The 27996-nt window shown below is 51.0% G+C and overlaps 1 protein-coding gene across 1 annotated transcript in view; it reads right to left on the bottom strand.

The window, feature by feature from the left end:
• enah (ENAH actin regulator) overlaps positions 1–27662 on the bottom strand; it is a gene marked incomplete at its 5' end in the record, with an annotated part of 32008 nt that extends 4346 nt beyond the window's left edge. The window contains 11 exon segments of the mRNA XM_049004610.1: positions 1–67; positions 294–342; positions 491–545; positions 734–855; positions 1234–1559; positions 4110–4336; positions 4338–4705; positions 4707–4819; positions 7240–7556; positions 16803–16875; positions 27468–27662. Coding sequence (XP_048860567.1) covers positions 1–67; positions 294–342; positions 491–545; positions 734–855; positions 1234–1559; positions 4110–4336; positions 4338–4705; positions 4707–4819; positions 7240–7556; positions 16803–16875; positions 27468–27662 — 1912 coding nt within the window.
• Positions 27663–27996: the final 334 nt, after the last annotated feature.

Here is a 27996-nt window from a genome sequence, read left to right as displayed (position 1 = left end):
CTGCCAATGACCGGCGATTTGCTACCATTCATAGTGTTTGTCCGTTCCCACGGCTTCCGGGGCATATCTGAAAAGCAGGACCCAGTCGATCAGATAAAGGGGACAAAGCGAAGGCCATTATTAGCAAGGTGCCGCTAACGAGAATGCTACCGAAGAAGCACAAAATCAAGGACAAGGGCATGATTGGGGGTGACAAATACGGGGGGAAAAAAAAAAAAAACATTGATCGCAAAGCTGCCCCCCACCCCAGGTAAATAGCAGATAGAACAACAAATGAAAGCAGCAGCCCCCACCTGGTGTGCTACATGCAGAGACTTTTGGAGTGGAGGACTCCGACTCATCCTGTGAAGGAGGAGAACATGGCGACATGGTTACAGGTGTTACTGGTCATGACTGCTAAAAGTAGACTGCGCTTTTCATAGCAGGAGATGCATTGACTGGCACCATGGTGCTGAGGTGCGAACCCCCCCCATCCCACACACACACTTACGACTTTGTCCCGCTGCTCTGGCTCTGGGGACGAGCCCTTCTCCGCGATTCTCCGCCTGCTCAGGCACACAGGGGACACCTCGTCAGCTCGAGCATCGAAAGGCACGTTCATACACAGAAAATCGATCTGTGACTTTACAACCTTCCCACAGCAAGAATGGTGATTTCTTATTAAAATAGGAAAAAAGCACTTTCTACAAAGAACAAAGATACGGTCACATGTTGCAGCTCTTTAAAGCGTTACCTCCTGGCTAGCAGTGCACTCATTTCCTCCATGAGACCCCCGCCAGCGACAGGGAGGGGTCCATTTCCGCGAGATGCATCGGCCTTGGGCCCCCCGGCCGCAGCGCTTGGTGCATCATCAGCCTGCAGGGTCAGAATCACGTCAAACTGCATCCCACTCACACTAAAGGCTGCAAACTAGATCCATTTTATAGGCAATTGGGTCATCCCAAGTGTATTTTACCGAGAGCTTCATATCATTAATAGCTCCTGTGGCAGAACATTGAATCATTCACTGAAGGATCATACATCTGAAAGATTGAATTATTCTAAACAGTTACAGGATTTGCCAAAATCAAAGGTTATCCCCTCCAAGAATTACCTCATGTTACACTACAGACTTTGAACTGCCAATATTACAACAGTCTGGCTCTTCTTGAGACTACTGTTTGGAGAATGAATTGGTTAAATTGTTTTATGCCCCCTACTGGCCAGACTTAAATGCATCAGTTGACTCCTCACCCTAGGCACCTTCCGTAACTTGGCTCCAGCGAGGGCCGCTGCCAAGCCAGCGAGGGGCCGGTTCTCATCTGGAGTGGTGGTTGGGGAAAAGAGTCCCGAGGGCAGAGGAGGTGCTGGAGGTGGGGGCGGAGTGGGGGGAGGCGCCTGTCCTGGAGGAGGTGGTGGAGGCCCTGGAGGTGGAGGGGGGCCCGTAGGGGTCAGACTAGGAGGCAGCGGGGGAGGCGGAGGAGGACCGGGAGGAGGAGGGGGCCCGGCAGGAGGGGTCACAGTGGAGCCGGGGGGGAGCGGAGGTGGGGGAGGGGGAATAGGAAGCCCCAGTGCTGCATCTGTGGGGGGTGGGAGGGAGCAAAAAAAGGAGAACAGTGAACTGTCAGTGTCAGTAAGTCAGAAGGACTACCTGAGCTGTCCGGCAAAATTTTAAAGCCGAACGATTGAAACATGACTGTAGCGAAACTCGATTTAGTGAAGAAGTACAGCAGTCATTGTGCGATTTCAACAGGTATGAAGAGCAAACAAGGACAGATGAAAACAATGGATGGAATCTAGAAGGACACCATTTAAGTTCATAGTAACTGTATATAAAAAGAAACTGAGATAATCTTTAATCGCTTCAATTTTTTGGGGGGGGCTAAATCAAATCAGTATAGTGAAAATGAAAATGCATTTATTATGTTTAATAAATTGCCTCTCAGCACAGGACCGAAGCACACAGGACCAAACCTCGCACCCCCCCAGTGTGCCCGATTAAACGAGGGGGCATAATCAATCACAACTGACAGTCTTGGGGCCTGTCTAGTGATCAGCATCGCAGGCTGAAAATGACGCCTCCTTCTGAGGAACTTCCAACAATGCAAAAACTACCCCTACATTTAAAAAGGGCACTTTGCCTATACGGGATCATTCCTTAACCGCTGTTACAGGAATGAGCATGAAATCATATCCCTGGTAATGAGGACCAAGTATGAGGGCAACTTGGTTACAGCAACCGACCCCAAATCTGAGAACCTCAACAAGCCACCTGGAAATGAATTAAAAGTCTGGGGTCTCATTTACCATTCGTGCACATCAACAGTTCTGTGTGTAAACCACACATATGCACATATCATGCATAGATTAGTATTTATTAATTTATTCTTGTGCGTATATATACGAACATTACCGACCACGCGTACGCACAAACCTCTCCAAGTAGCGAAGAGTAAGTGATGCAAACCAATCGACACATAGGATACACACGGACTCCCACTGAAAAAAATCAACCTTGATAGATTAAACAGAATGATCTAGTGATGTCCACACAAAGTATGTGCAGGCAGGTCTCGCTAATGACAAGGAATCATTCCTAAGTCAAATAAGGTCCATGCGCAAAGAAATAATACCATTCTCTAAGCTTTACAAGACAACTAATGCGTCTGCCGCAATTCATCTTCTGCAGCATTCAACTGTCGCTGTACGACTTGCCGCAACCAAGCAAAGACAACCGCACGTCTATCTTACCTATTTCTGAATTCCTGGCCTCATCCATGTGTGATGGAGCAGCACCGTCAGTGTCACTATCCGGAATGACTCCTGTCGTGATCTTACATCTATGCTGGCAGCTATTTTGCCATGAAGAGGTGACACTGACGTGAGCTTGGGCTACCCCCCCCCCCCCCTTACCCGGCGTGGGATCCGTGGGCTGCGATCCGCTTTTTGGTGGCCGTGCCACTTCTGCCCGTTGTTCTCACTACAGGTGACACAACATTACCTGCCTGTGTCACCTCTCCCCATTCTTCTCCTTCTTTGACAGGCCACTGATAAAGTTGACACACAGTACCTTTTTTTTTTCATGTAACGTCCAGCAAAACTTCCACCTCATTCTCACTGAAGTTCCCTTCCCCCCCCTTCACATTTTTCTGAATAGCAGTTACAAAATAACACGGGCATATAGTATAGTGTGTGTGTGTGTATATTTTATATATATAGCGCAATTTGCCTGCGCATACCGGCAATTCGTACGCACATTTGGAAATTGCTCTACGCAGACTGGTAAATGAGACCACTGCCTTCATATCAAGCACCACATAGTGGGTAGAGAATGACAGGCCCAGCCCCTGCATGTCTGTGCATGCTTATATAAGAAAATGTGACCATTAAATCCATCCACACACACAGGAAATAAATTCTGCTACTACCGAGGACTGGGTTGGCTGGCGCCCTGTGGAAAAGTCAGGCATGATGATTCAATTCCAAAGCTGTCAGCGAGAAGCAGGTCAGTTCAAGGGAGGCTTAACGGCGGATCTCGGTGCACAATGGTGACGGCCTCACCTTGGAGCGCCGACAACGGCCAGCAGCCTTAGTGCACACGTGCTAGTAGGTAACAGTGTTGGTTCCAAGAGGTATGCAACTTCAGTTCTACCACACACATATGGGTACACACACACCAACACCAGGTGAATAGTTAGGAAAGACAGGGCAAGATGATTCAGATGGTGAATTGCAGGAAAAACACGTAAAAAAAAGAGGTTAAAAAAACACATAAAGGATGTACACTTTGATGCCACATCTCCTGCACTTTGATTCAAGGTGCAGGTTTACACTGATAAACAGCTAGACGCAACCATTTAACGGGGGACAGGCCACAGCGTACGGCATCGAACGGACAGACACAACACGAGAGACAGGAGAGGAGGACAGGGCTCTGCAGCTGTGACCGGCTAACGTTAGCGCGCAGCGTAGCCCAACACAAGCGCCGCCACACGCGCATGCCGAAGCTGGGCCCTCTTCAAGCTGCACGCCCGGCTCCAATTAGTGGGTTAGCAGAGGAGTGAGCGAGCGAGCGAGAGAGAGAGATGGAGAGAGAGAAGAGAGAGAGAGAGAGAGAGGAGAGGCCTTACCCGGCTGGGCGGGGGGGTCGGTGGGCTGAGACGCCTCGGGCTCCGGGACACAGGAGCTGGACTCCCCCAGCAGAGAGTTTAGAGAGTGTTCAGCAGAGGCAGGGGGAGCTGTGGAAGTAGAGGGGAGAACAGCAGGCTGGGACAAGGGGGGGGACACAGGGGATGCCTGGCAGGACGAGTACAACGAGACAGGCAACGGCGGGGGAGGGGGGGGCAGGGGGGGGGGGGCCGGAGGCTGGGGACAAAACTCGGGGCGAATCTGAAGTACCATTGGGGGCAACAGCTGAAGGAGAGGGGGGTTTCTGGGACAGCGGGCTGGGGGCAGGAATGGCGATGACGGGACGAGGACCAGTTGCCTTCCCCGGTGGGCTGCTGATCATCACCGGCGGCGACGGAGGCAGTGGACTGAAGTTAGACGCCGACCAGACTGCCGACTTAGAGGGCGGGGCCGGAGGAGGTGGGGGCGGAGCCTGAGCAGGCGGGTGCTTATTTAAGGGCCGGGGCACTGTGGCATAGTGGGGCAGCACCGGGTGGAAGGCGGAGCCCAGGGAGGTGGCGAAGCGGGAGGCGGAGTTGCGGAGGGGCGGGGTTGGTGGGGGCCGCAGAGGAGGGAGACGACGTCGGGGGCAGGTAACTGGAGGGGGAAATGGGGGAGGAGCCGGCCAGCGGGCAGTCCGTAGGCGAGGGGGTATAGAGGGTGCTTTCAAACGCTGGACACGGCAGACCACAGGACACAAGGAGAAAAGCAGCAACAGAAAAGGCGAGAGAGAGAGAGAGAAAAGGGAGCGATTGAAGCAGGAAAACCAGCAGAAGATCTTGATACTTTCTTAAAAAGAGAAGGTACAATTAGTATAAGTGTTAGCTGATGAGCCAAACCCTAAGAGGTTCTAGGTACAGGTTAGGAGGAAGAGAGCCAGCTATGCAGTACAAGACGGTCCTACGTAGGCTGACCGGCCAGGGGTGGCGTCTGCATCATTATGATCAAAACCTCTGGCTGACGTCCACAGGATCCAGGACCCCACAAACCTGGCCCCAAATAAGCAGATTATCCCAGTTTCTCAAAGGTTCCTGGACACAGAAGATCCAGGCCTGTGGACTGTAACTAATAAGGGAATGACTGGCAGAGGCAGACAGGAAGGAAATTCAGCACATCAAACCGGCTACTTCGGCTCCAAGCTGGCGTACAAGTTAGTCAATTTCTGGAATGGTGTCAGTCTTAATTTTGAAGATGTTTTGGTGTTTGGGTTCATCTCTATGCTCAGGAGTCCGTGGACTGGAGACCAAATTCCCATCATTACACACAGACCAAGTCCATCTCATGACTAAACACCATCCAGAAGAAGCACACAGCAACATTTACCATTCAACCCCTGCAGTAGGACTTTCCCAACTGCAATTCACCAGATTTTTAGGCCACTGCATTATGAAATTACCCCAGACCAGTAATTGGGGAGAGATTGGGTGCTTTAAAAAAATAATTAAAATGAATCATTCAAACAACCCATTGAACCAGCTTTAATCTAGAGGAATAAGCTTCCCTGAGGCATTCCCACCATTCCGCTAATAAACCTACCTGGATGAATCATCTGATTATCTGAATACTCTGGTTCTCTTATTCCCAGGGGTGTATACAGGGATGGGGCCAGAGTGCACCCCCTCCTGTCACTCACAGACTCGAAACACATCATTGGCTAATGATTACGGTGGTCCCTCTGTATAAATTATGGCCCCTCTTATGCCCCCCCCGCTCATCTCTATGAAGACCAATCCCACTGGTCCTGCTAAGGTCATTCAGACAAACCTCGTTTTGCTATCCGCTGATGCGTCGTACACTCTGGATTTTGGAGTTCTGCTTCTTTCAAAGTCGATCCAAGTGTTCCTTTAAGAGCTCATTTCCTGACTTTTCTCAAAAGGGCAACTACCATAGCTTTCAAGTCACATTTACCCCCAAGCTCACATGGTCTGATATCACTAAGTAACATGCTAAAAACGAAGATCTGGCAATGAATGCCAGGCAAATCGATAGGACCACCCCCCCCTGTTTTGTCCCACTTGGCACTGACACCGGATTTGCCACAGTCTGACTTCTAGCTGCTCATCTTGCCATATGTGCAGTGTTGACGTCCCTCCCCTCTGCAGATCCGCGGGACACTACAGGTCCACCCTGTGGTGCCCTCTGTGCATCTAAACCTACCCTCCCCGCTGCGAGAAGGTCACCAAGCTCTCCGCATTACCATCAAGCTTCAAGATATTAACGATATGCACGATCAAGAAACTAAGTGCCACTTGCTTGGATACTTAATAAAGAAAACTTAAATGTCGCACACGAATGGGTGCCGTACTAATACACAAGCCTAAGGATATAAGGCAATGAGGAACAGATGTAACGTCAAAGCAGACTTCTACAGATAATTCCAGACTCGCCATGGCAGTTTGGCCCTTTGCCAGCTGGAGAACTGGGATAGCTAGCTGACCTCAAACGCACCTGAAGTCCACTTACGGCTTCCAGTCTGAGCAGAGGATGAAAAGCCCCCTTACCTCAAAGTACAGACTGTACCACTATCAAACTCATGTCATCTTCACCCACCCGCGGCACCAAGAAGAAAGCAACTTAGCCCATCACTGCGACTTTAGCTTCTGATCAGGCCAGAGAAGGTGGAGCAGCCACCAGAGGGCGCCAACCTTGGAGCCTGATCTTCCAGCTAGCACAAATCATCCCGGACCGGTCCTTCCTGCCCACCAGTCGACTAACGAACCAAACCCACCCCCTACCAGTCAGACAGCTCACAGTAGGCTGTGTGAAGGGGGGGCTCATTGGCTTGCCCAGAGTGTCACCACAACCACCCCCCCCCACATCCCCAAACAATCCCACCTCTCTACTCCAGCTGGCCAAGAACCGGTTCCAACCTGTTAACAGATGGGCTGGAATCAAAGGAGCCCAGTCTGAAGTCAGTGAAGGGGAAAGTGGGGCGGTACATTAGCTCCAAATCCTCAGCACCCCTACGATAACTAAATTTTACAGGGGGAGAATCTCATTGTACTTCTCCCGGCCCCTCCCCTCCAACCACACCCCAACGCCCAATCAGCACATGGAGACGAGGTGGCAAGGATGAGGATGAGGATGGCTCACCAGCATTCGACATGCGCCTCCCCCTCTCCCAGTCCATCTGCTCCCGGTCAAGCTGATCTGGCTGCTCGCGCTCCAGCTTCTCCCTCTCCACCCTCTCTCGCTCCAACAGCTCCCGCTCCAACTGCTCCCGCTCCAGCTGTTCTTGCTCTAGACGTTCCCGTTCCAGGCGCTCCCGCTCGGCGATTTCTCGGTCCTGGCGCTCCCGCTCCAGCCTCTCGCGTTCCAGGCGCTCCCTCTCAAACCGTTCCCGCTCCAGCCGTTCCCGCTCCAGCATCTCGCGCTCCAGCTCCTTCTGCCGCTGCAGCTCCTGCAGCTGCCTGCAACACAATAATTGAGGGTCGGTCATTAAACGAACACAGAGACCCCCATATCACCATCATTATTGACATCATCCTAAATTGTACTAGGAGACCCTTCCTCAACAATGAGGCTCTGATTTGCGTCACCGTTTTCAGAGGCTCCACAGTATCAGCGTTACAAGCTGATATGACTGATAGAGCCAAATCAGCCAGATTTTGCCAATGAAACCCAAATGAAAACCAGCTGCGGTTGAAGGTGCCAACGTCCTACATTGGCCAAAACCAATCATCGCTGAAAGGTAAGAATGCACGGTGGCGTGTTTACACCATTACTGCCAAAGAGTCAGCAAGGTCAGGGAGACAGCAGGAAGCAGCGGGAGTCGCCTGCCATTGGGCAGCGGACCACAACCACAGGAAAATGCCAGGCCGGCATAATTACCATGTACTTCACACATTGGCCACCGGGGGGCAGCAGGATACCAACGGTGTAGACTGCTGCGTCACAGTCGTGATAAGAGCAAGCAAACTCCTCCCAATAGCACTGGCAACGGCACCAGTGCTATGGACAGGATTGACAAACAACGCGCTGGAAGCCTCCGGGGCCCGATATGAGTGCAGAGCAGATTCACACAGAACGAGGTGTCTGTGGCAGCCAGAAAAATGGCCATGGGCCACAAGAGGCGAGAAGTGCAGTTTGATGGGAGCCAGGGACCCAAGGACAGGCCACGTTCCCCCAGCTCAGCGATTACAAGTGACATTTCAGTCCTGGTTCTACCAGTTTGGAGCCCAAAGGGGTTTCTTAAGTTTCAGGCCAACATGAAGACACACCCAGGTAGACGCACTGTGCGATTTTAAACAAGGGGAGGACAAATCCAGTCGGATCGCAGGGGCTATGGTTTGCACACATACTCACACCCAAATTACTGCGAGGGTCCCCCCACCCCTCAACAAGTAACCAAAAACCAAAACAGAGGCAGAGAGCCCTACTTTCCCATACCAGCAGTGAACCCAATTAGGCTCGATTGGGACAGAATGATTGGAACCTTAATCTAGGTCACTTATTAAAATCTCACAACCAACCAAATGAAAATGATGACTTACGAGGATAAACACAAAGGCTGCTTTTAAGTTGGTTATGACAATAAAAAATTTATGGCATGTGCTCAGAGAATTCTGCTGTGGAACAGAATCTCTGTCATGCATTCAATTAGGATAATTAGAAATTTTTCAAAATCAGGGGGGGGGGGGAGTGACACATACCATTCCACTGGATACCTCAGTATAATCTCAGATGCATGAGCCAACGCCTACCTACTGTCAATAAAAACAGCCAAGAGCATGTCCCAGTGTGCCAACCCACATAGGAAACCACAAACCATGCTGAGAAAAGTGCAACCTTACACCCCCCAGGCCTAGATCCTCCCTGATGATTCTTGCTTTCCCATGAGGTAACTGCCTCACATCACAAGGTTGGGTAGGGTGTGTAGAAAGGGTGGATGGGGGGGGGGGGGTACAGATTTCTCAGGGCCAGTGTGGGAGTTGTCACCACCTTGGGGGGTGACTCACGACACCATCATACATAAACAGGTCTGCATGACACATGAGTCCCTCATGCTCCCAAGAACATCATGCTTCTGCAGTAGAGTTACAATGATCCTCAGGCCAAAAACTCCATCGGACGGTCACGTGGTGCTACTGTTAAGATGGCATGTTTATAAAGCAACGGGAATTCCCCAACCCAGCCCTTGGGGAACCCCAGGCGGTTCATTTTTTTGCTCCCTCTCAACTGGGGAGCTGGGAGGGAGCAAAAACATGGACTCTCTGGCGGTCCCCGAGGACTGGAAAGGAAACACTGAAGTAAACAAAACTCTTGAGTATCATTATCACTGCTCATTTGACACTAATAGCTCCAAATTCACAAAGCTGGGTGTGCCTCTGGAGCAATTCACATAGAAGGTACCATCCCCTCCAGGGTCTTGCACCAACAATCTTTAGCTCACAGGTCTGCAATCTTAACGATGACCCTAACGCAGCCCGATTGTAAGGCTCATTCCATGGCAGGTCATTCCAGACAAACCCATATGGTTCCCAGTCTAGACCGCTTCATACCAAGAAAACGGGGAATTGCTCGGCTGGCAGGCACTCGAACAAACGGAGCACGTCAGTTTTTTTACTGTGACAATCCGGAGAGCACGTTTTACTCTATTCTGTGATCGAGAAGGACCAGCTATCTATTGAAAATTAAATTTTCTTCTGGCTAAGCAGGAAATCAGTGATTAATAACCAAAGTATTGTTTTTAGATTAAATTTCCCTTTAATAGGATAAAGACAAAAAATTCATAAGTAGAGCCCAGTATAATTTGGCATGCAGAACAACTGCAGATAAGGACATCTGCTGAGCGCGTGGAGGGGGAGGCATGGCAGGCTGAGCCGTCCTCGAGGAAGATTCTACATAAGCTTCAGCCGGCACTACAGGTCTGAGAGGGGCAATCCTAGAATTTAAAGGGGAGGGTTGTCAGCCAATGATATCACTCTAATCAGTGAATGACAGGGCAGGGAACACCCTGCGGTCCAATTATTTTTCAGTGTCGCAAAGACTGGCCCGCCCTTGTACACACCCATGCCTCTGAGGCTGCCCCACATTCCCCACACAGTTCCTCATTCATGTCTAACCGGGTGCCCCAGTACCCCTGTTCCCCAAGGACGTTCCCAGGCTTGCAGAGCTGGGTCAGAGTGCCAGCTCTTTCCTGGAATACCTGCTAACTCCTTATTTTCAGTTTACCTTTTACCTAAAAATGCTCACCCCTATAAATCAGGTGAAAGGTACCACAGAGGTGCTCCACCCTGGGACTAGAACTGGCAACCTTCAGATTAGGCCAGCGTTTCCCATTCCCGGTCCTCAGGGGCCCCTAGCTGGTCTATATTCTTGCTCCTTCCCAGCTCCCGCAATTAATCAAGAACACAAAATACCTGATACAGAAGGAGAAAGAGAATGTGAACTCTGGAGGTCCCCAAGGAAGGGGTTGAGAAACAATAGATTAGGCCCTAGACCACTACGCCACCTGCAGCTCTGGAGGTGTGGTGACCTGACGTCCCACCCAGATGATCCATGCCCCCGTCTGTAGTGCTTTCGTGCGCCCAGCAGCTATGCGAGTAATATCCAAATAAGGGACCAGCCAGGGGACGGAGCACTAACAGAGCCGATGCTGTGAGGCGCTGACAAGCTACTAGGCTTCACAATGTGTCAATGATCTCACCAACACCATGAATAAAGCCACGAGAGCACGTCAGAGACAGGATATTATTAGTGCGACGACGTGTAAATTTAGGAAACGGTGTTGAGATCCATGCAGATAATGGGTCATAGAAGGTTATGGGCCCGTGATGCAATATAAATGCAATCCTGGAACAAAGCACAACAAACGTTAACAGCTGGAGAGATAAGAGGTCGACGATAAGGTTCCCGAATCCACTTTATGGATTAACACCCCAGTTTGACAGCTTCTCCATTTAGCCCTTTTAGTTACCCCCCCAGTTAACCCCTCATAGGAGGGGCCTCTTAACCAGTCTGTCACCTGCTGCCTGATGTAAGCATCAAGCAGCCACAGTCAGCCTCAACTCAGCAGGTATGACTTAGATTCACATCGACCAGGCTGAATTTGATCATTTCGATTCAGACCGGCGAAGGTTGAGATTACAGGCCACGCCTTCGTTGAGCCTCGACCCCCGTCTCTCAATAGCTCCTTCATCAGTCGGGGGGGGGGGGGGGGGGGGGGAGCTATTAGACACCCACAAATTCCTCAGTGCAGGACGTAATGATCTGCCTTTAACAGGATGCATCTCAGCTGGCCCTCCAGCTGGGGGCGCCACAGAGACATCGCGGCTGGCACATCACTGACCAGCAATGTGAAATGGAAGCAATTCCTACTGAAATCACATTCATTTGGTCCTGACATTGATCGTACCCCAATGTGGTGCAATATCTTGGTGGCGATTTTCAGATTAACATTCAGACCATGATAGCCTGTTGCCCAGTGGTCAGGTTGGGATGTATACAGGGGTGGGGCTACAGGGGCAATGGCTCCAGATTAAAGCTTATTGGCCTAACCCCTGTCACTCATGGACTCGAGAAATATCATTGGTGAACAATAAGGTTGGCCCCTTTGTGTATAATGATCCCTCTTAAGCCTCCCACATTAAAAAAAATTGCCCCTGGGTGCTGGTCACATGCTCCTTCAGTCCATCCCTCATGACAATCTGGAACGAAGCAGACCAGATGTGGTTATGTTCAGTCTGCCAGGAGAAGGACAAAGGCAGGAGACATTCTTCCACCTTCCTTAAACGCTGAGCTCTACCCGGCTTGGCCTCGAGGCTCGGAGAGCACCCTGCCTGCCCCCCAGGGCTACCACGGCGACTGTCAGGGAGGACGCCAAATGACTGATGTCACACGGAGTCTGCCAGGGTGACACAGATGGCTCCGCTTGGCATGACTGGCATCTGATTGGCCGCCCCGGATCCCTTTATACACACAATAGAAGCCCGAAACGGAGAACACATGCAAACCTCACATCAGACTCGCTGATGTGACATAGCAAATTCCACATTCAAAGAGCAGCTGAGAGACGGTGTCGTGTGTCAGAAGATGCAAATGACCCTTGGAGAATTCTCAGAAGTGTGTTCTGATTTCCCAAACTGATGAACTAAATATTGTCTCAAAAAAAACACAACAAAAGTATTCTGCTGGTTAACCACTGAAATGTGAAAAATGACCGGGATCTGCAGAACCAACCAAAAGGTAACTTTCCTCAAGTCCCACCTCTCCAAGAGAGAAGAAAGGGCTTAGAAAGATGTGGCAGGGGCTGTGGCTCCGTTTCCTGGCATCTTCGTTTCTGACACCCGTTGCCAGGGGAACGGTTGCTAAGGGAGCAAAGGCAGCACGTGGCCTAGACCGGAATGCCTTCCCATTACGCTCGACTTTTTTTCCGGGCCTAAAAAGACCCGTTTGATGTGATCCGTCTCTGCAGCGGCAAGCCAGACGAAACAGGCAAGGAGGTGGATTCCTCGCCGTCATCCGAGCAGATGCTTTAAGGCCAAGCGCCTTACATAACTTATTATTCCACATGAACCATTTATGCTGCTGCATATTTCAATGTAGCAACTCGGGTTAAACTACATTCAGGTTCTAGGTTCTCACAGTCACAAACCCAACTTCTCCTGTATGAAATATGCTGCGAGAAAAGGTTCTGTTTTACGGCCAAGAGGCTATCAATCATCTCCCAAGACAAAGCAACGGAACAAGGGGTTCAAGGAAAAACTTGATTATTTACAATATATCTAGGGATTCAAAACCCAAAACCTGGTTCAGATTTAGAAGGAAACTGATGTCTTGAGGCATAATATAACAATCATAATATAGTTACTGTACCACTCTCACTAACATTTTTATGGAAATATCTTAAATTCAGTTACCTAGAATTACCAGTGGTTTTTCAGAAACCAAAATTAGGACAAATTCTGAGAAACAAAGTGGGAACCTTCAATAAATTGACGTAAATCGTATCCAAATCAGAGCCAAATCAAAGCATATCAAATAACTTATCATGCATCTAGATGTGTATCGTGTTGTCTGAGGGGGGAGATGCACACTTCTAGTGTCCAACCCTCGATGACAAGGCGGGAGAGCGCACAACAATGGCAACAACCAAACCAGTACGATCTGTCACGGTACAGACACTAAACCTGCTGGAAATGTAGGCCAGTTCCTCCTAAAGACATCCTAAGGTGCTGCAGCAGGCCTTGTCTGATCTCCACCCCCTCTGCTACTAACACTGTAATTAACGCGCATTGTGCCAGTCAGCCACTAGGGGCATCTTCAAAAGTGTAATACTTTAGTGCCCCACACACACACACAGTGCTGCAAGGCATTTCTGGTACCAGGAACAGATAACAGAATAGCAGATGACAGATTAGCTACTGTGTGGAAAAGGGAAGGGGGCTGGTTAGTAGCAAGTCTCCACCAATGACTTGGTTTCAGCTACAAGGGCTGGAAACCTGACAGATGTGCTTCAAGGCAACAGCGGCAGACAACCAGTCTCACTGGTCTCATACGGGCTATTTATATACACGCCTGTCACACCACCTGCCGTGTGTTACCCAATCAGGTACTGGCTGCCTGGCTTTCTGGCCAATCCACAGGCACACATTCTTACATTTTGGGCCAATCAGGAAGATGATTCATTATTTTAATGCACTGTATCCATTTTGGTCGGGATTTACAAACGCTGGTCCAGCTGCTAGGAACTTCCATAACAAATTAAAAGTGCAAAGCGGATGAACCCACCCCACCCCCCCCCCCCCCCCCCCACACCACTTAATCCTGCATAAGGCATAATGAGAGATATCGAAGGAAAGATTAAATTACTGAAATGTAACGTGCATAAACTGGGCAGCCAAACGAACGTGATTAAGCGGGCTATGTGAGCAATAGGTGAGGGGCGCAGACTAGAACCCTAAAAGTTGTGCTGAATGGAGAATCCTGATATCATTTGTGGGGGGGGGGGGGGGGGGTGACAGAGCAGGGAGGAGCCTTCGATCAGGATCCTGAAAAATGCAAAAAGCACAGACCAAGTCGCTTGTGTTTGCAGCCAAAAGCAGACTCAGGGCTATGCGCCCACGCATGGGGAGGGAGAGAGAGAGATGTGTGTAGAAGCTCGAGGGCGAGCGCACACACACACACACACACACACACACACACACACACACACACACACACACACACACACACACACACAATTCCTGTAGCCCTGGAGAGCACCGATCACGTTCAGGCCACAAGAGGCTTCCCTGCACTGGTGAATGGAGCCAGAGGCTGCCCAGACCTCTGGGCCTTCACTGGGATGGCGGAGAAGGACGAGGAGCATGCAGAGCGACGGCTATGAAACCGGGGGGGTGGGGGGGGGGGGCGTGCCACTGACACTCAGGCAGACCTCATGGGGAGCGCCAGAAGGATGTTCTAAAAACAAAGGCATCCAGACTGCAGTTTCTTCCAAGGAGATGCAAGAAGGCCTCTGACACAGGTCAGACATGTGGAACAGCAGCGAGGCTTCCCGAACATCTCACCAGCTCTCAACAACTAACCTTAAATCACTATGGAAAGGGTTCTCGTGAATATATGCGACTTTGGGCCGGAAAATGCACACTTAGAGGTCAGTACTACGCCGCCGCAGAGTTTCCCCAACAGTAACAAGGCTTTGACAAAGACTCAGGGTGGCACATTTCTGACGGCTGAATCGAATTCCTGGCCTGCGATGACATCAGGCCCTGAGAATGCGGCATGTTTCATTGACTGGTAATGGCTAAATATGGCTGCCGTTACCACAGGTGTGGGGAGCTCAAAAAGAATGGGGGGGGGGGGAGAAAAAAAAACCCACAAACGCACATTCTTTGAAGGATTTGTAAGCCCCCCACCCGCCCCCAAACTCCAAAGGTTAGCTGCCAATGCCATATAAGGAGCACTTAAAGACGAAAGCTCTGTGAGACTCAAACTAAACATCAGGTTAATACCTACTATGGTGGTGTGGCCATCAACCCCAAGCTCATCTGGGGAGGAGATTTCCAGTCTAGAGACGCAGCATCTCAGCGGCTCTTCTAAGCAGCCGCGAGCCTGCGACTGTTAAAAATAAAACCGCTGGCTTTGCAGTGTCCTCTGGGAATTTGTGGTTCCGAGGAGACGCGTCACGCGGCTCTGAACCAACCTCACTTAACCGAACCTAAACTATTTACGTCCACAACTAAAACAGTTTGTGGGTCTCTCATTTCAGATGGTCGACAACTTGAGCGCGACAGAACCACCTTGACCACGGAGACCGGGATACCCTGACTCCCCCCTCCTAGGTTTCAGAAGAAAGACGTCACTAATGTGGAGCTGCCGGGGGTGGGGGGGGGGGGGGGGGGGAGAACTGACCCCTTAAATCACGACACTGAGACGCACCCTGGGCTGACATGACAAGCAGCAGCTGGTACAAGTGCAGCAGCATAGTAATATGATTTTACCCCGAGTCATGGGGCAAATTTACATCTTTCTGACATTGGAGTACTGTACAGACACACGAGGTCAACAAATCACATGAAATAAACACCCCCCCCCCCCCCCCCCCGTAGCTTTCTCAAATCCAGCTGTCAGTTGTGTGTTATGTTCTGGCCTGCATTACAGGAATTTTATTTGGGGGTGGGGGGCAGGGAGCAGGGGGATTTTTAGTACCCTTATAGCATCTGCTTTCGGTAAAAATTTAACTCGCAAGTTAAATTCAAAAGTTAACTCAACCTCAGAGGTCAACATACAAGCTGACCCCAGAAATCATTTTCCCCCAGACTTCCTACACAGTCACACAGCACTGCTGTCCTTGTCCTTGCTGTCAGTTAAGTCATCGCGGGCAGGCGGAATAGGAGGTAAGCTGATCCCAGATCAGTCTTCAGGTGCACCATCACTGTGCTGTGCCCTGCCCTCCGCCCTCTCACTGCCAGAACGTATGTGAACGTACGACATGTGCTTCAAGACGTCATGTTTAAGAGGGCGCTGATATAGAGCACAAGGCGATTTTTTTTGCATCCTTGGTTTGAAATCATGCCACTTAAACTGGCCTCTTCATTCAACATCTCCAGAACTTTCTTTGAGGAATAAGAAAGGGAGCCAGTCTTGTTTGAGCCAGTGACTAAACATACAGAAATTAAATTTGGTCTGTGGGGCTTTCAAAAGGATTTCACCCAGCACACTACGGGAGCTGGGAAAATGCCACCTCAAACAAGTCCAGCTGTTACCTCCCTGGCAGCAGCTGCAAGGGCCTGACAGCTTCATACCACCAGATGGCATGGTGATTGAGAAACCCGGATGAGAAAAATCTGCTGTGTCGATGACTCGTTAAAGCGCAAACCCAGAACAGCTCCACCAAAAGCCCTTCTGGGCACAAACAAGCTCAAAAAGTCACATCAGTAGGGCCTCTTGCTGGGGAAAATGCCAAAATCCAGCCAAACCTGGTGCTTTAGGCAGCCGGAGGTTCATCTGCCTGCACGCGTAGCTTGATAGTTGCGTAACAGACTACCGTTTTTAGCACCAAATATACCTGAACATTTATAAATCGACCAACAAGAACTTAAAACAAACGACTGCTCAAAATATCCAGAAGACTCCGACCCGAATGTAGGCGGAGACGGCACCGCGGTAACAGCCTGCCCGCCGGCCAGGTCGGAAACTCAAGGTCGACTTACCTCCGCTGCATTTCAAGCTCCTCTGGCGACGGCCCATTCTGTACCTGAGTGGTCGGCCTTGGCAACGTGGGGCCTATAGGGGGAGATACAAAGCTCTAATTAACGTCCGGCTCAGGTGAGGTGCACACAGGGGCTTCCCACACAGAACAACAAAGGACAAAGAGGTGAAATATCCATCCTGCAAGCTGAAACACCAGCAAGGGGATCAGTGTTTTACCCCAGAGCCCAGTACTTAACCTGAATGTCTCCAATAACAATATCAGTACTAATAACGTAAACCACTGCAAGCTGCTCTTGGCAGACCAACGGGTAAGCAAGCGAACGTAATAAACAACCTCACTGTAATCTTCACCACCGTTAAGGCTAAATGATCTGTTAAGCTCCGTGGTGTAGCAATGCTGGGAGAGTGTACATATTAACAGCCATACAAATGTTTGGTCTACAGAGGAAGACCGAGTTCATCATCCTCCCGTGGGCTGAAGATCCCTCTTGCGCCGATTAGGACGTTTCAGTCAAGTTCATTCAGTCGGACATGCCGAGTCTCGATTTGGCAGATGTGCACGGGCCGAACAAGAAACCTGGCACACCCCCGGCAATAAAAGATACAGCTCCGGTTATCAGTGAGAGCAGCAGACTAGGTTTCCTGCAGCTTAGCTGGGAAATCGTGTAACTGGCACAGACAGTTTTTAAAAATAGGGAAGCGACAAAAGGTGCCTGAACATTTATACAGACCAAACAAAACTACAAACAAAACAATCTGCCCAAAATATCCGAGAGACTGTGACCCAATTGTAGGCAGGAAAGGGTCCAGATTTGGCAAACGTACAATGGACTGAACAAAACGACTGGCACGCTTTCGACTGTAAGCCGTAAGCAGCACGAGATTAGGATTCCTAGAGCTCCAGAGGGTTAATTACCGATGTGGGACATTCTGAGTAAGGCAGTTGGTCAGAGATGGTGGAGAGGAGTAGAACAGTAGTAGGAATAGCGCAGACTTTACAGGGGGGCCGTTTAACAATAGAGGTGGCACCTTCCTTGGCACAGAAACACTGAGTGACATCAGCACGAACGGCGAGCTGGGTGCCTAGGCTAGGGCAGAAACAGCAGGCACTTCTGAGGGTGTTAGGTGCCCCTGGGGAACGTGAGGGGATGCTCAGCATCCACGAAACGGCTGCCAGCACCTGCCGGCGATCCCTCTTCCGCAAAAACGCTGGCGTTTCTGTGACATTTCCCAAGCAACCGTGAACTGCCATCCCGTCGTTTTCCCAACGCCGGCTGGGGTTGGTATCGCGGCCTGTTAATTATTATGTGCTGCCAGCTTCCTGACATGGGAAGCGGAGAAGCCTGGGAGTCCCACACGGAACGGCAGAGGCCCACGCAGGAGCCCCGGGCACTCTGACTGGATAATAGGGCTCTGTTCACCAAGGAGACATGGGGACTTTCCACACCTCCCACAGTGAGCCCTGCGCGGCAGCCGGGACACCTGCTCAGCGTCACGCTTCCTGTTTTTTCTCAGGGCTCCACTGCGGAATGACAGATGTGAGCGGCAGCCACCTTCCGCGTCCACCTGGGAAAGCAAGCCCTCTGATCAGGCACCCCCAGCAGAGGACACAAAAACAGCCCGACGAATCATCATGATTAGGTGGGACGAACGCAGCACTGGAAGGTCACCAGGCTCCATGCAGAACTATTCTCACAAAGACACTTCCAGATCTAGGTAACTAGATATTAGAAATGATCACACTAAGGTAATGTAGTCCAGACTCTTTGATGACATCACATGCCAATCAGGACTTAAGGCTCTTGGGATGAGTTAAAAAAAAAAAAAATCTCCAACCTTTGGCCCTAGCAGAACCCTTTCCATCACAAGTAAGGCCTGGATGGAAGAAGAATATCGTTACAGTTTAAGGAACTGACAGATCCATTTTACACTTACCTTAGATCACCCTCCCCCCAAAAAAAAACCAAAAAAACACACACACACACACACACACACACACACACACACACACACACACACACACACACACACACCAGAACAGTTTAGATATTTGGGACCAAAATGGTCCAACAAGCCAGCACAATCAAAAGCTGAAGTTCGCAGGCATCGCTTCCCCTTTAAATTACATCAAGCGTACGAAAGATACAATGATTGATATTGCAATCAAAAATCTGCGAGATCAACCTGCTAAAAACGGAAACTGCATCAATCAGGAAGCCATGGAGGAGAAGAGTCTCCACAGGCAGAGAGAGAGAATCTGATGGACGGTTACGCAGAATCAAGGCAGCGCTAAGAATCGCCAGAACGGTGTGGCCGAGAGGCAGGACCTACGCGGGAAAGCCGTCCCCTTGGCCCTCTTCTGGCAACACATGTAGTTCCACAGCGCCCCTGGGCAGCTGGGGGGCGCCGCCGTCCCTCCAAGTCCACCCACAGTGTCACAGCGGGTAGCATTCAGGTCCATAGTAGCATCGGAGAGGGCGTACCAGTCAGGGCGGATCCGGGGGGTTGCGTGCGGATGAAGAGGAGCAGCCTCAGCCGCCCCCCCACAGCGGTTAGAGCTCCTCCTAGCTGTGATCAATTATTCATGCCGCAAATAGCAGCCGGGGGGGGGGGATTTTAGCAGGGCCACGGTAGTAACTCGCCATCGCCCCCTGTTGGTCATGGCCACACCCAACCTGTACCCTCCATATGTGTTACCCTTGAGTAAGTCCCTCCTAAGGAATCCTTCTGAGCTGTGAAGCGCTAACAAGTCTGACAGGAGGTCTGGTGGGAGGCAGACTGGCAGAGTCACCAGAAGTCTGTCACCCTGCATCGGTCACCGCAAAACCACCCGATTCAGTCCCTTTGCGCGGTGGCAAGCTGTCACCCGCCGAGGAGGAGACGACGACGGGGAATATGATCTCGCCTCGGTCTCCCGAGGTGGATGCGACAGTATCGATCCATTAGGACATGAGAAGGTTACAGGGTCGGCGCACCCTGGGGGCGGGGGGGGGGGGGTGTCGAGAGCTGCTGAGGGAGGCAGGTGCGAGGAAGCCGGGAGTGAAATTACACCCAGGCCTGGCCAAAGCCTCCTGGCGGCTTCCCTGCACGGCTTGCGGGACCGAAGACACTATCCAGCGTCGTCCTTCAAATGCGGAGCAGGACGGTCCCCCGGAAACGGAAACACTGCCACCCAGCAGGATTGAGAAGGGGGGGGGGGGGAAATCATCCTTTTCTTGGAATATCATTAGGACCATCGTCGCTCGATGTGTGACGACTCGCGTGGACCCGGGCGTTGTGTTCGCCCGGAGATCCGGCATGTTCCCCCGGAGGCTGCACGACTCTGCGACGGGCAGCAGCGGAAAAAGTTGTGAATGGCGAGGGCCGTTTAAAAATAAAACCGCCCCCACCTTCCAAAACCAGCCCGGATGGCGTAACAGCAAACGCAGCGAAGCTGTCAGGCGCCAACGGCGGCAGCTGAACTGGGTCACACTTCAGCTCCGTCTTCTGCCTTTTCCGGCTGTTTTTAATTTTTTATTTATTTTTTTTATTTTATTTTATATGCATTACAGAAAATCCCAATTAAGGCCTAGAGGAAACACTCTAATTACGACGACTATATAGGGAGCGCGGCTGATCAAGACCCCTAAAAAATACAGCGGTCACGCTGGGGGCTATGTGCATTTGCGCTGATCGGTATTTCCGTTAGCACCCCCCCTCCTCGGTCTCCTGCGCGTCACAGCGCCTTCCAGCCCGGACCCGTCCGCGCCCACAGATGTGCCATGCCGAAAGGAGCTGGTTTTGGCTGCGTCATTGGATCGCGGGACATTGCTAGGAGCTGAGGGAGAAGCCTTCAGATTTCAAGATGGGGATTTAAAGATCATTCTATCCCGGTCAAAGGAGTAAAATAATACTCAAGCAGTCGCGGGTGGCCAAAAAAAAATAAAAATGTATGGAGATAACACTCATTAAATTATGAAACAAGTAACTTTTAATCTACTGCCTCGTCTACCTTTATGGACCAGCCCTGTTTCACTTAAATCGCACCAGAACAGGGTGTGTTCTAGTCCCTCAAGGCCATTCCTTAATAGACCGTAACCCTCAGAGAAGCGAGCCCTCCTGGTCGGCCTGTCGAAAGACGACAGCTTCCCGTTCGTCGCCCACCTGGCGCAGGAACAGCACATGACACGCAGCTTGGTGGGGGGGGGGAGGGGTGAGATGAATTCCTGCAGAGCCCCCCCCCCCCCCCCCCCCCAAGGCAGGAGGCTGCCACCTAATAAAAGGAGGTCTGCTCAGAGATAGGGTGCGAAACACAAACTGGGAAACTGGTTTATTCTGGCCACCCAGCAGCCCTAATCCTGGACCGTCTCATCCCAGGAACTACAACCCCCACACCCCCACCCCGCCCCTGAATCCATCCATATAATGAACTGAATGACGGAATCAATGTTTCGTTGGATAACTCACTTAGCAGAAAAACAATAAAAGTTTACAATTATGCTTTACAAGAAACATGCAGCCGGAAAACTTCAGAACCAGTCGCAGAAAAAAGGAGCCGAGATCAGATAACTGCATCTCTGACCCCTTAAAGTGGTAAAATGCAGAGACCACGGTATGACTGTATACTGTATTAGTTGCTATACAACACTTCCTGCGGAAGACCTCGGACTAGCCAATCAGAGCAGCCATCCAATAGCAGGTCCTGTATGGTACAGCCAGAACCAATCACACCCAGACTTCCGTTAGAGGAAGGGGAACGAGAGGTGGCTTAATTGATATACAGTAGATGACCTTGGGACTTGTAGTCAGGTATCCCTACCAGCATGAGCTCAGTGCCGGCAATTAGGAAAGTTCAGCTAAAACTTCTGGCACATGGTTACACACCAGTGCATCGGGCTCCAAGTCACATTTCTGAAAGCATGTTTCAAGCCTCAAAGCTCAGTAAGCAGCCCTAGGGCATGAAACTCGCACATTAGCCTGGGATAGATCACGCTGTGCATCATTCGCTATAAGCAACGATGAGCGTTCGCATATATTTATCAGTGACACAGAAAAAGCTTGAAAACTCTCCCTACCTCCGATAAAACACGACCAGACAATGACACAGCAGCTAATAAGACCGAATGAATTTCACACAGTCTGCTGCGATTAGTGAGGAACGCGGGGGAGAAACCAGGTACGACGGCCATATTACATGATTTCAGCCCGATGTAAACACAAGCCTGCGACGACCCCTGAATTTAAGCCGAGCGAAGGGAAAGCCGTCGAACCTGACCACACCCCCCCCAGCACAGCTACTCACTCCTCAGGATGATGTCCGCTCGGCTGATCTTCTGAGGAGGAAACCGGGATGACCCTCGGCGCAGGCATGACGGTACGATCTGCGAACCTGGACGCGAGGTGTCGCCCCGCGGAACCAAGAGAGGCACCAAGCCAGCCAATAACGCTGCACGGGGGACCAGGGGATGAGCACCACCCTCTGGACAGAGGCTGTGCGGAGAATCGGCGTATGTCTGCGAGGACCTGGGTGCAAAGCTTGGTCTTGGCGTTTAAGGGGATCACCGACGGCAGGGGTGCGAGCTAAAGGCTGCAGGACTGTCAAAGAACACGCAGCTCTGGTAAACAAAAACTGGGCCAGCAGGCAGTTCTTCCTCTCGCCTTTATTGGGCCGTTGATGCAATTAGGGTCACATGGTGTCACGAGAGATGGGGGTGGGTAAACAAACATGCCAGGCGTCTCACGGCTGCATAAACACGCTCTTTTCGGCGCTGGAACGGCGCCAGCCGTCACGAGACGGGACCCTGCCGGGATACAGCCTCGCTGGGGCATCTTCAGTGAGCATCACAAAGCTGGGGGGGGGGGGGGACCACATATAGACACAAACAGTGGACCGGGGGGGGAATGCTGGGCCTTGGAGTCACCTTGACTGACGGGGGTGAGGGTGGGGGGGGGTCTATCATCCAACACAGTTTGTAAGTAACCCGCTGACAGCAGGATGTCAAAACAAAGTATTTATACCGTACAGGTGACATACAAATCCGTGTGCTGGCAAATGACGGGTCTGTCACAGGGACAGTTCAGGACAATGAGGAAATGCCAGTATTACGGAGAAACCCCCTCCCCCCAATGGAGAGATGTCATTCCTTTTTCACTACTGATATGACCGACAGCCAACTGAAGTCGGCCAATGACAGCGAAGCATGCTCCCCATCAACACGAAAATTCCCACTGTTCTATTCCCAGGCTTCAGCCCAGCATCATCCCCAGCAACCACCCAGCTCCCGCAAGCTGTCTGTCAAAGGAAGATCTGTGAGAGCGCCCCCTAATGGCCACGGCATGCAGTGCGACGGCACGACTAATACGACGTGACTCGAATAATTTTTTCCACACACTGGAATTAATGGAATCCAAATATAGAGAGCCTCCCACACAAGGCACACGCAGTCTCCCAGGCACTGCATTTCACACGAGCCCCCAACCCCCCTACCCCCACCCCCCCACCGGAGCATCCTCTACCTCCAGCCAGCAACAGCGCTTATTTTAAAAAAAGATCACACAGAGAAAAGCCCGCGGCCGGCTGGCTCCAGCGATGACGGCATTGCCGACTCCGGCCCTGTGACTGCAGGCTAAAATTAGCCAGGACGGAAAACAGGGGAGCAGACCTGCATGTGGTCAGGCTACCGACCCTGACGGCAGGTGACACGCTACAGAGAAGCGGGGGGGGGGGGGGGGGGGGGGGGTAATCGGTAAGACTGCAGATCTGTGCGGCTACAGTAAGTAAGCCAGAGCTAGCAGGACAGACCCTAGAGGGCATTTATGGCACGTTAGGAGTAGCGAGGGACAAAAGAACAGGCGTATCTATTCCCTGCTGAAAGCAGAAAAAAAATCCCTTAGGTCGAAACCGCACTGAATTCCCCGATTCCCTGCAATACCACCCACCACCAGCAGAGGGCTTTGGGAGGGGAAAGGGGCAATTTGAGCTCGAGCAGAACTACCATCAGTTTCACTGTATAGATGCATCCTTTCTATAGATTAGGTCCATCGGTGTGTAAATCAGAGCCAGCAAGAGCTATATTGAAGGACAAAAATCTAACGTCAAAAGCGGAAGACTGACATTTCAACACAACATGAGAACAAAGAAAAATGCAGGAAATCTCTCAAGCAATAATGTAAGCCCTGGAGGACTGTGTTCAATTAGTCCATTTTAACTACAATGAGAGGCAGGCTTCTCGCTCAAAGCACGGTACTGAACACGCAGCCGGTTACACAGGCAGCATAATGATCTGGCGCTCTGAGTCAAATTCACAATTATTTACAGGGATATCTTAATGAATCTTAGGAGTCCGAGTTTAATAAAAATGACAGCCCTGGACATAAAATGAGTGTATGAGTGATGGCCAGGGGCCCCGGACGGTCCCCGGCCACAATGATTTGTGCTACATTCCATCCTCCCAAGTCGAGGCTTCAGTGGGATTTTTGTTACGTTGGGCTGATTCTTGGATTTTTCTTCAAGATGGGGAGGACATGACTTCTAGCTTGTCCTCCTGGTACAGACTGAAGGCAACCACATCGGGTCTGATTTGGTCCGGTCTGGGATGAGAGTAAAAGTGCACGTGACTAGAGGAGGGGGGCACTCCAGAAACTGATCAGCTGGGTGCCCCCGTGGCCCCGCCCCCATGGCCCCGCCCCCATGGCCCCGCCCCCGTGGCCCCGCCCCCGTGCCGTCACATAATGCACAAGGCGCAGGCAGCCAGTCAGGCCCAGTTTTGGTCCGGGAATGCCGTCTCCATGTGAGAATGCAACTAGAATAATGTTCGACCAGATCAATAAGCATGGCAGGCAGGGTAGGTCGGCGTCCCTGCGACCGCGTTGCGGCGGGGAGACCCCAAGCACAGCAGAGTCCATCTCCGCCACCTATAAACTGTCCAATGCAGATGGACAGCGGCTGTGCCTCCCCTACCCTCCCTGACCCACACCCCCCCCCCCCCCAGGAGCACTCAGGCCAGTCTGGCAGGACCGGCCCACAGTGGCCCACATCTCTCACAGCCCAGACAACTAAGGAGGCAGCTACGCTTAGTCAGCAATCGAGGCCAAGGAGGGAAAAACAGGAAGAGAAACTACCCAGCCCACTTTCATCAGAAATGTGTGTGTATGTGGTGGAGGGTGGGGTTGAGCAGGAAAGCTTAAGGCCAGAAGCAGCCTGAGGCAGGGGTCAGTGCACACTGCCAACACACTCATGGGGCAGAAAAGCTGGGGCAGAACAGGCAGACACCAGCACTGAGATGGGGGGGGGGGGCTGGGGTGGCAGGTGGAACGGGGGGGGGGCTGTGAAAATGACACCGGAGCTCAGTGGTGACAGCTGGACAAGATATCGCCTATTCCGAAAACAAAAGGCCAGACAGCACTCGGCGACAACCCTATACAGGGCCTAAGAGCGGGCCAGTGTTTAATTACCGGCAATTTGCATAATTAAGCGCATCCCCCATCAGGGAATTAAAGGATCGACGTTAGGCTGCTTCAGGGTCCAAAAGGGGAAAGACGGAAGGAATTTTCCCAAACCATGACCGAGAAATGGAGAATTTTGAAGGGAGAGCGCAGATGTATGGGATGTTTCCGCAGTGACCGTCTCAGGCTTGGAATCATTCATGTTTACCTCCATAACAGGGGGGAACAGGAAAGTGTGTGCAAACCGCCGCACAGGGCCAATAAAACATGCCGATTCCGAGCCGGGAAGCCCAGGCGCTACTCCGACAAGGAGCCCTCAGAACGGAGGCTCCCAAAAGTCGTGCAGCAGGAAAAAGCTCATCCTCGCTCCCCCCATCCCACCCCCCCCCCTCCAAGCGGAATCCCCTCAGAACCACATCCTCCATCCGCCACCCATCACCCAGGGAGCACAGCGGCATTCCGCAGCATCTCCCCCAACCCACAAGAACATTTCTGTTCATGGCATTTGTTTAAAAATCTGACGCCGTAAATAGATCCCATGCGGGAATTTTTAAGCCGCGTCTTAAATAGATCAGGTATTTAAACAAAAGGGGAAAAAAAGACTGCACTTCTTCTAAACAATGCCCCGTCTGTATCCAATGCAAACAACTTGACTGCAGGAATGATACGAACATAACCTGAAGAGGACCGGAGGCTGAAGAGCCATCACCCCCCCCTGCCTATTACAGCCCCACCCAGGCAGCTTCGCATGCCAAGGGAGTCAGTCACAAACTAAAATTCCACAGGCCCCCATGACACTGCGCAACCAAAGGATCTGAGAGCGAGGGGGGGCAGCCCCAGTAAGGAACATCCAGTTTCTCTACCTGGATTTGCAGCCCCCCCATCCTTTCACGTACGAGAGGGAACTCATTCAGTCTCACGGTTTTCTTAGAATTCTGCACATTTGCACATACAGCCCACTCAGCAGGAATTACGTTAAACACCTGGCCGACATAACCAGAGCTACCAGGGTTCCCAGTCAGACCAGTTTGTAGGGGAAAAAAAAAAAAAAAAAAGTGTGATCTCACCCCGTCAACTGAAAACAAGGCACTGGAACGGGACGATACATTTTTACATTTTTTTTGTCCCTATGTACAGATTATCCGTTCACAGGACACTAGGAAGAGCCTACAGTGGAATGCACAAACGTCACTTTGATAAAATCCAGTCCTGCCTTATTTCACATTTATACTTAATGGCAAATCACCTTGCCCTTGAGATTTGATTTATAATCACATTTCTTTTAAAAACAAGAAGCAGGCATTGTGCTCAATCACACAATGTCACAGAAATCTCATTAGCTGTGACGCCGCTGCGGCGAATGACATCAGGTCAGTCACCACTGACGTTCCCGCCGACGTTAAGCGGGTCCACATGTTACTTGGTGACCGAGCCACTGCGATCCGCCGCACCTGCTGGTGCCCACGTGCAGTTTCTGAAGCGTGAGGCACAGATCCATCACTTGTTCTCCCATATATTCATTGCTATTCCCGTCTTCTGCTTGGCCTCTCTACCTGCCAGGAAGCATTGACCGTAGCCAGCTGACAATTCCTCAAGCTGTCGTTTTTTTTTTCCCCAAAACCCGCTGATAGCCACTCAGCAATACAGAGGCCAGTGCTTCTCAACCTTCTTTGCACTCCCAATTTTTGCCATGCCAACGCAATCTCCACCCAGTATCAAGTATAGGTCTAAATTAATGCTATGATCAAGCACACAGTGCACTTTGCAATTTACACCAATCAATGCCTATCGCACAAATCTGATTGGATGTGTAAGTGAAATTTAAATTAAGCATCCTTGGTTTGGCTTCCTGGATTGGTTGAGTAATCACTCATTTTGCACTAAGCAGTTGCAGGCCCAAGACCCATTTATATAGATTAATTCTAGGATTGGGGCTGGGAGATCTGATCGAGGATCAGAATAGGAGCTTGCTGGTTTTAAAATGCTAAAATTTCCCACGCCGACCTTTTCAGACTCATGGGTTGAGAATCGTTGGCACAGACCAACCTGTGACAGATACCAACACTGCCACCAGCGCAGAGCAGAAAAGCGGATTGTGGTCCGTTTTTACCAATCAGCAGCTCAAAGTCAATCAATCACAGAGGACTGAGCCAAGTTGCAGTAGTAGATTCTGTGGATCAAGTAGATCCAAGCATGCTCACAGTCACCGCAAAGTCCTAACAGACAAGGCCACCACTCACCCGCTTCCTGCGAGTTAAGCACCTCCAGGGCATGCATCATGGCACTGGCGAACACGTTGGCATCCTCCTTACTGCCGAAGTTGAGGCCGTACACTTGGCGGGCATCGCGCCATTGGTGAAACGTCTGCGTGGCCTGGTTGTACTTCAGTCCCTTGGGGATGGCACAGTTGATCACCACCTGGGAAGGGGAGGGGCCTCATGAGGCAGAGCTGACAAAAGGGAACACACACACACACACACACACACACACACCAGCATGCACACACACACCAGCATGCACACACACACAGGTTTGTAATTATATCTTTGTGGGGACTCTCCTTTCATTTCTATGGGAAAACTCTAATCCCAACATGACGACCTTAACCCCCTACCCAGCCCTAACCTTAACCATAAGTAAGCAAACAAAATATTTTAGCATTTTAGCATTTTTAATTTTTTTCATAGTATTCTCAGATCTTTATGGGGACCTGGAAAATGGTCACAATTATAGGTCCCAAAATAACAGGTTTTTAATCACATTGTGGGG

Source organism: Brienomyrus brachyistius, unplaced genomic scaffold (genome assembly GCF_023856365.1).
Source record: "Brienomyrus brachyistius isolate T26 unplaced genomic scaffold, BBRACH_0.4 scaffold113, whole genome shotgun sequence".
Taxonomy (NCBI): domain Eukaryota; kingdom Metazoa; phylum Chordata; class Actinopteri; order Osteoglossiformes; family Mormyridae; genus Brienomyrus; species Brienomyrus brachyistius.
This window is presented reverse-complemented; position numbering and strand designations above follow the sequence as displayed.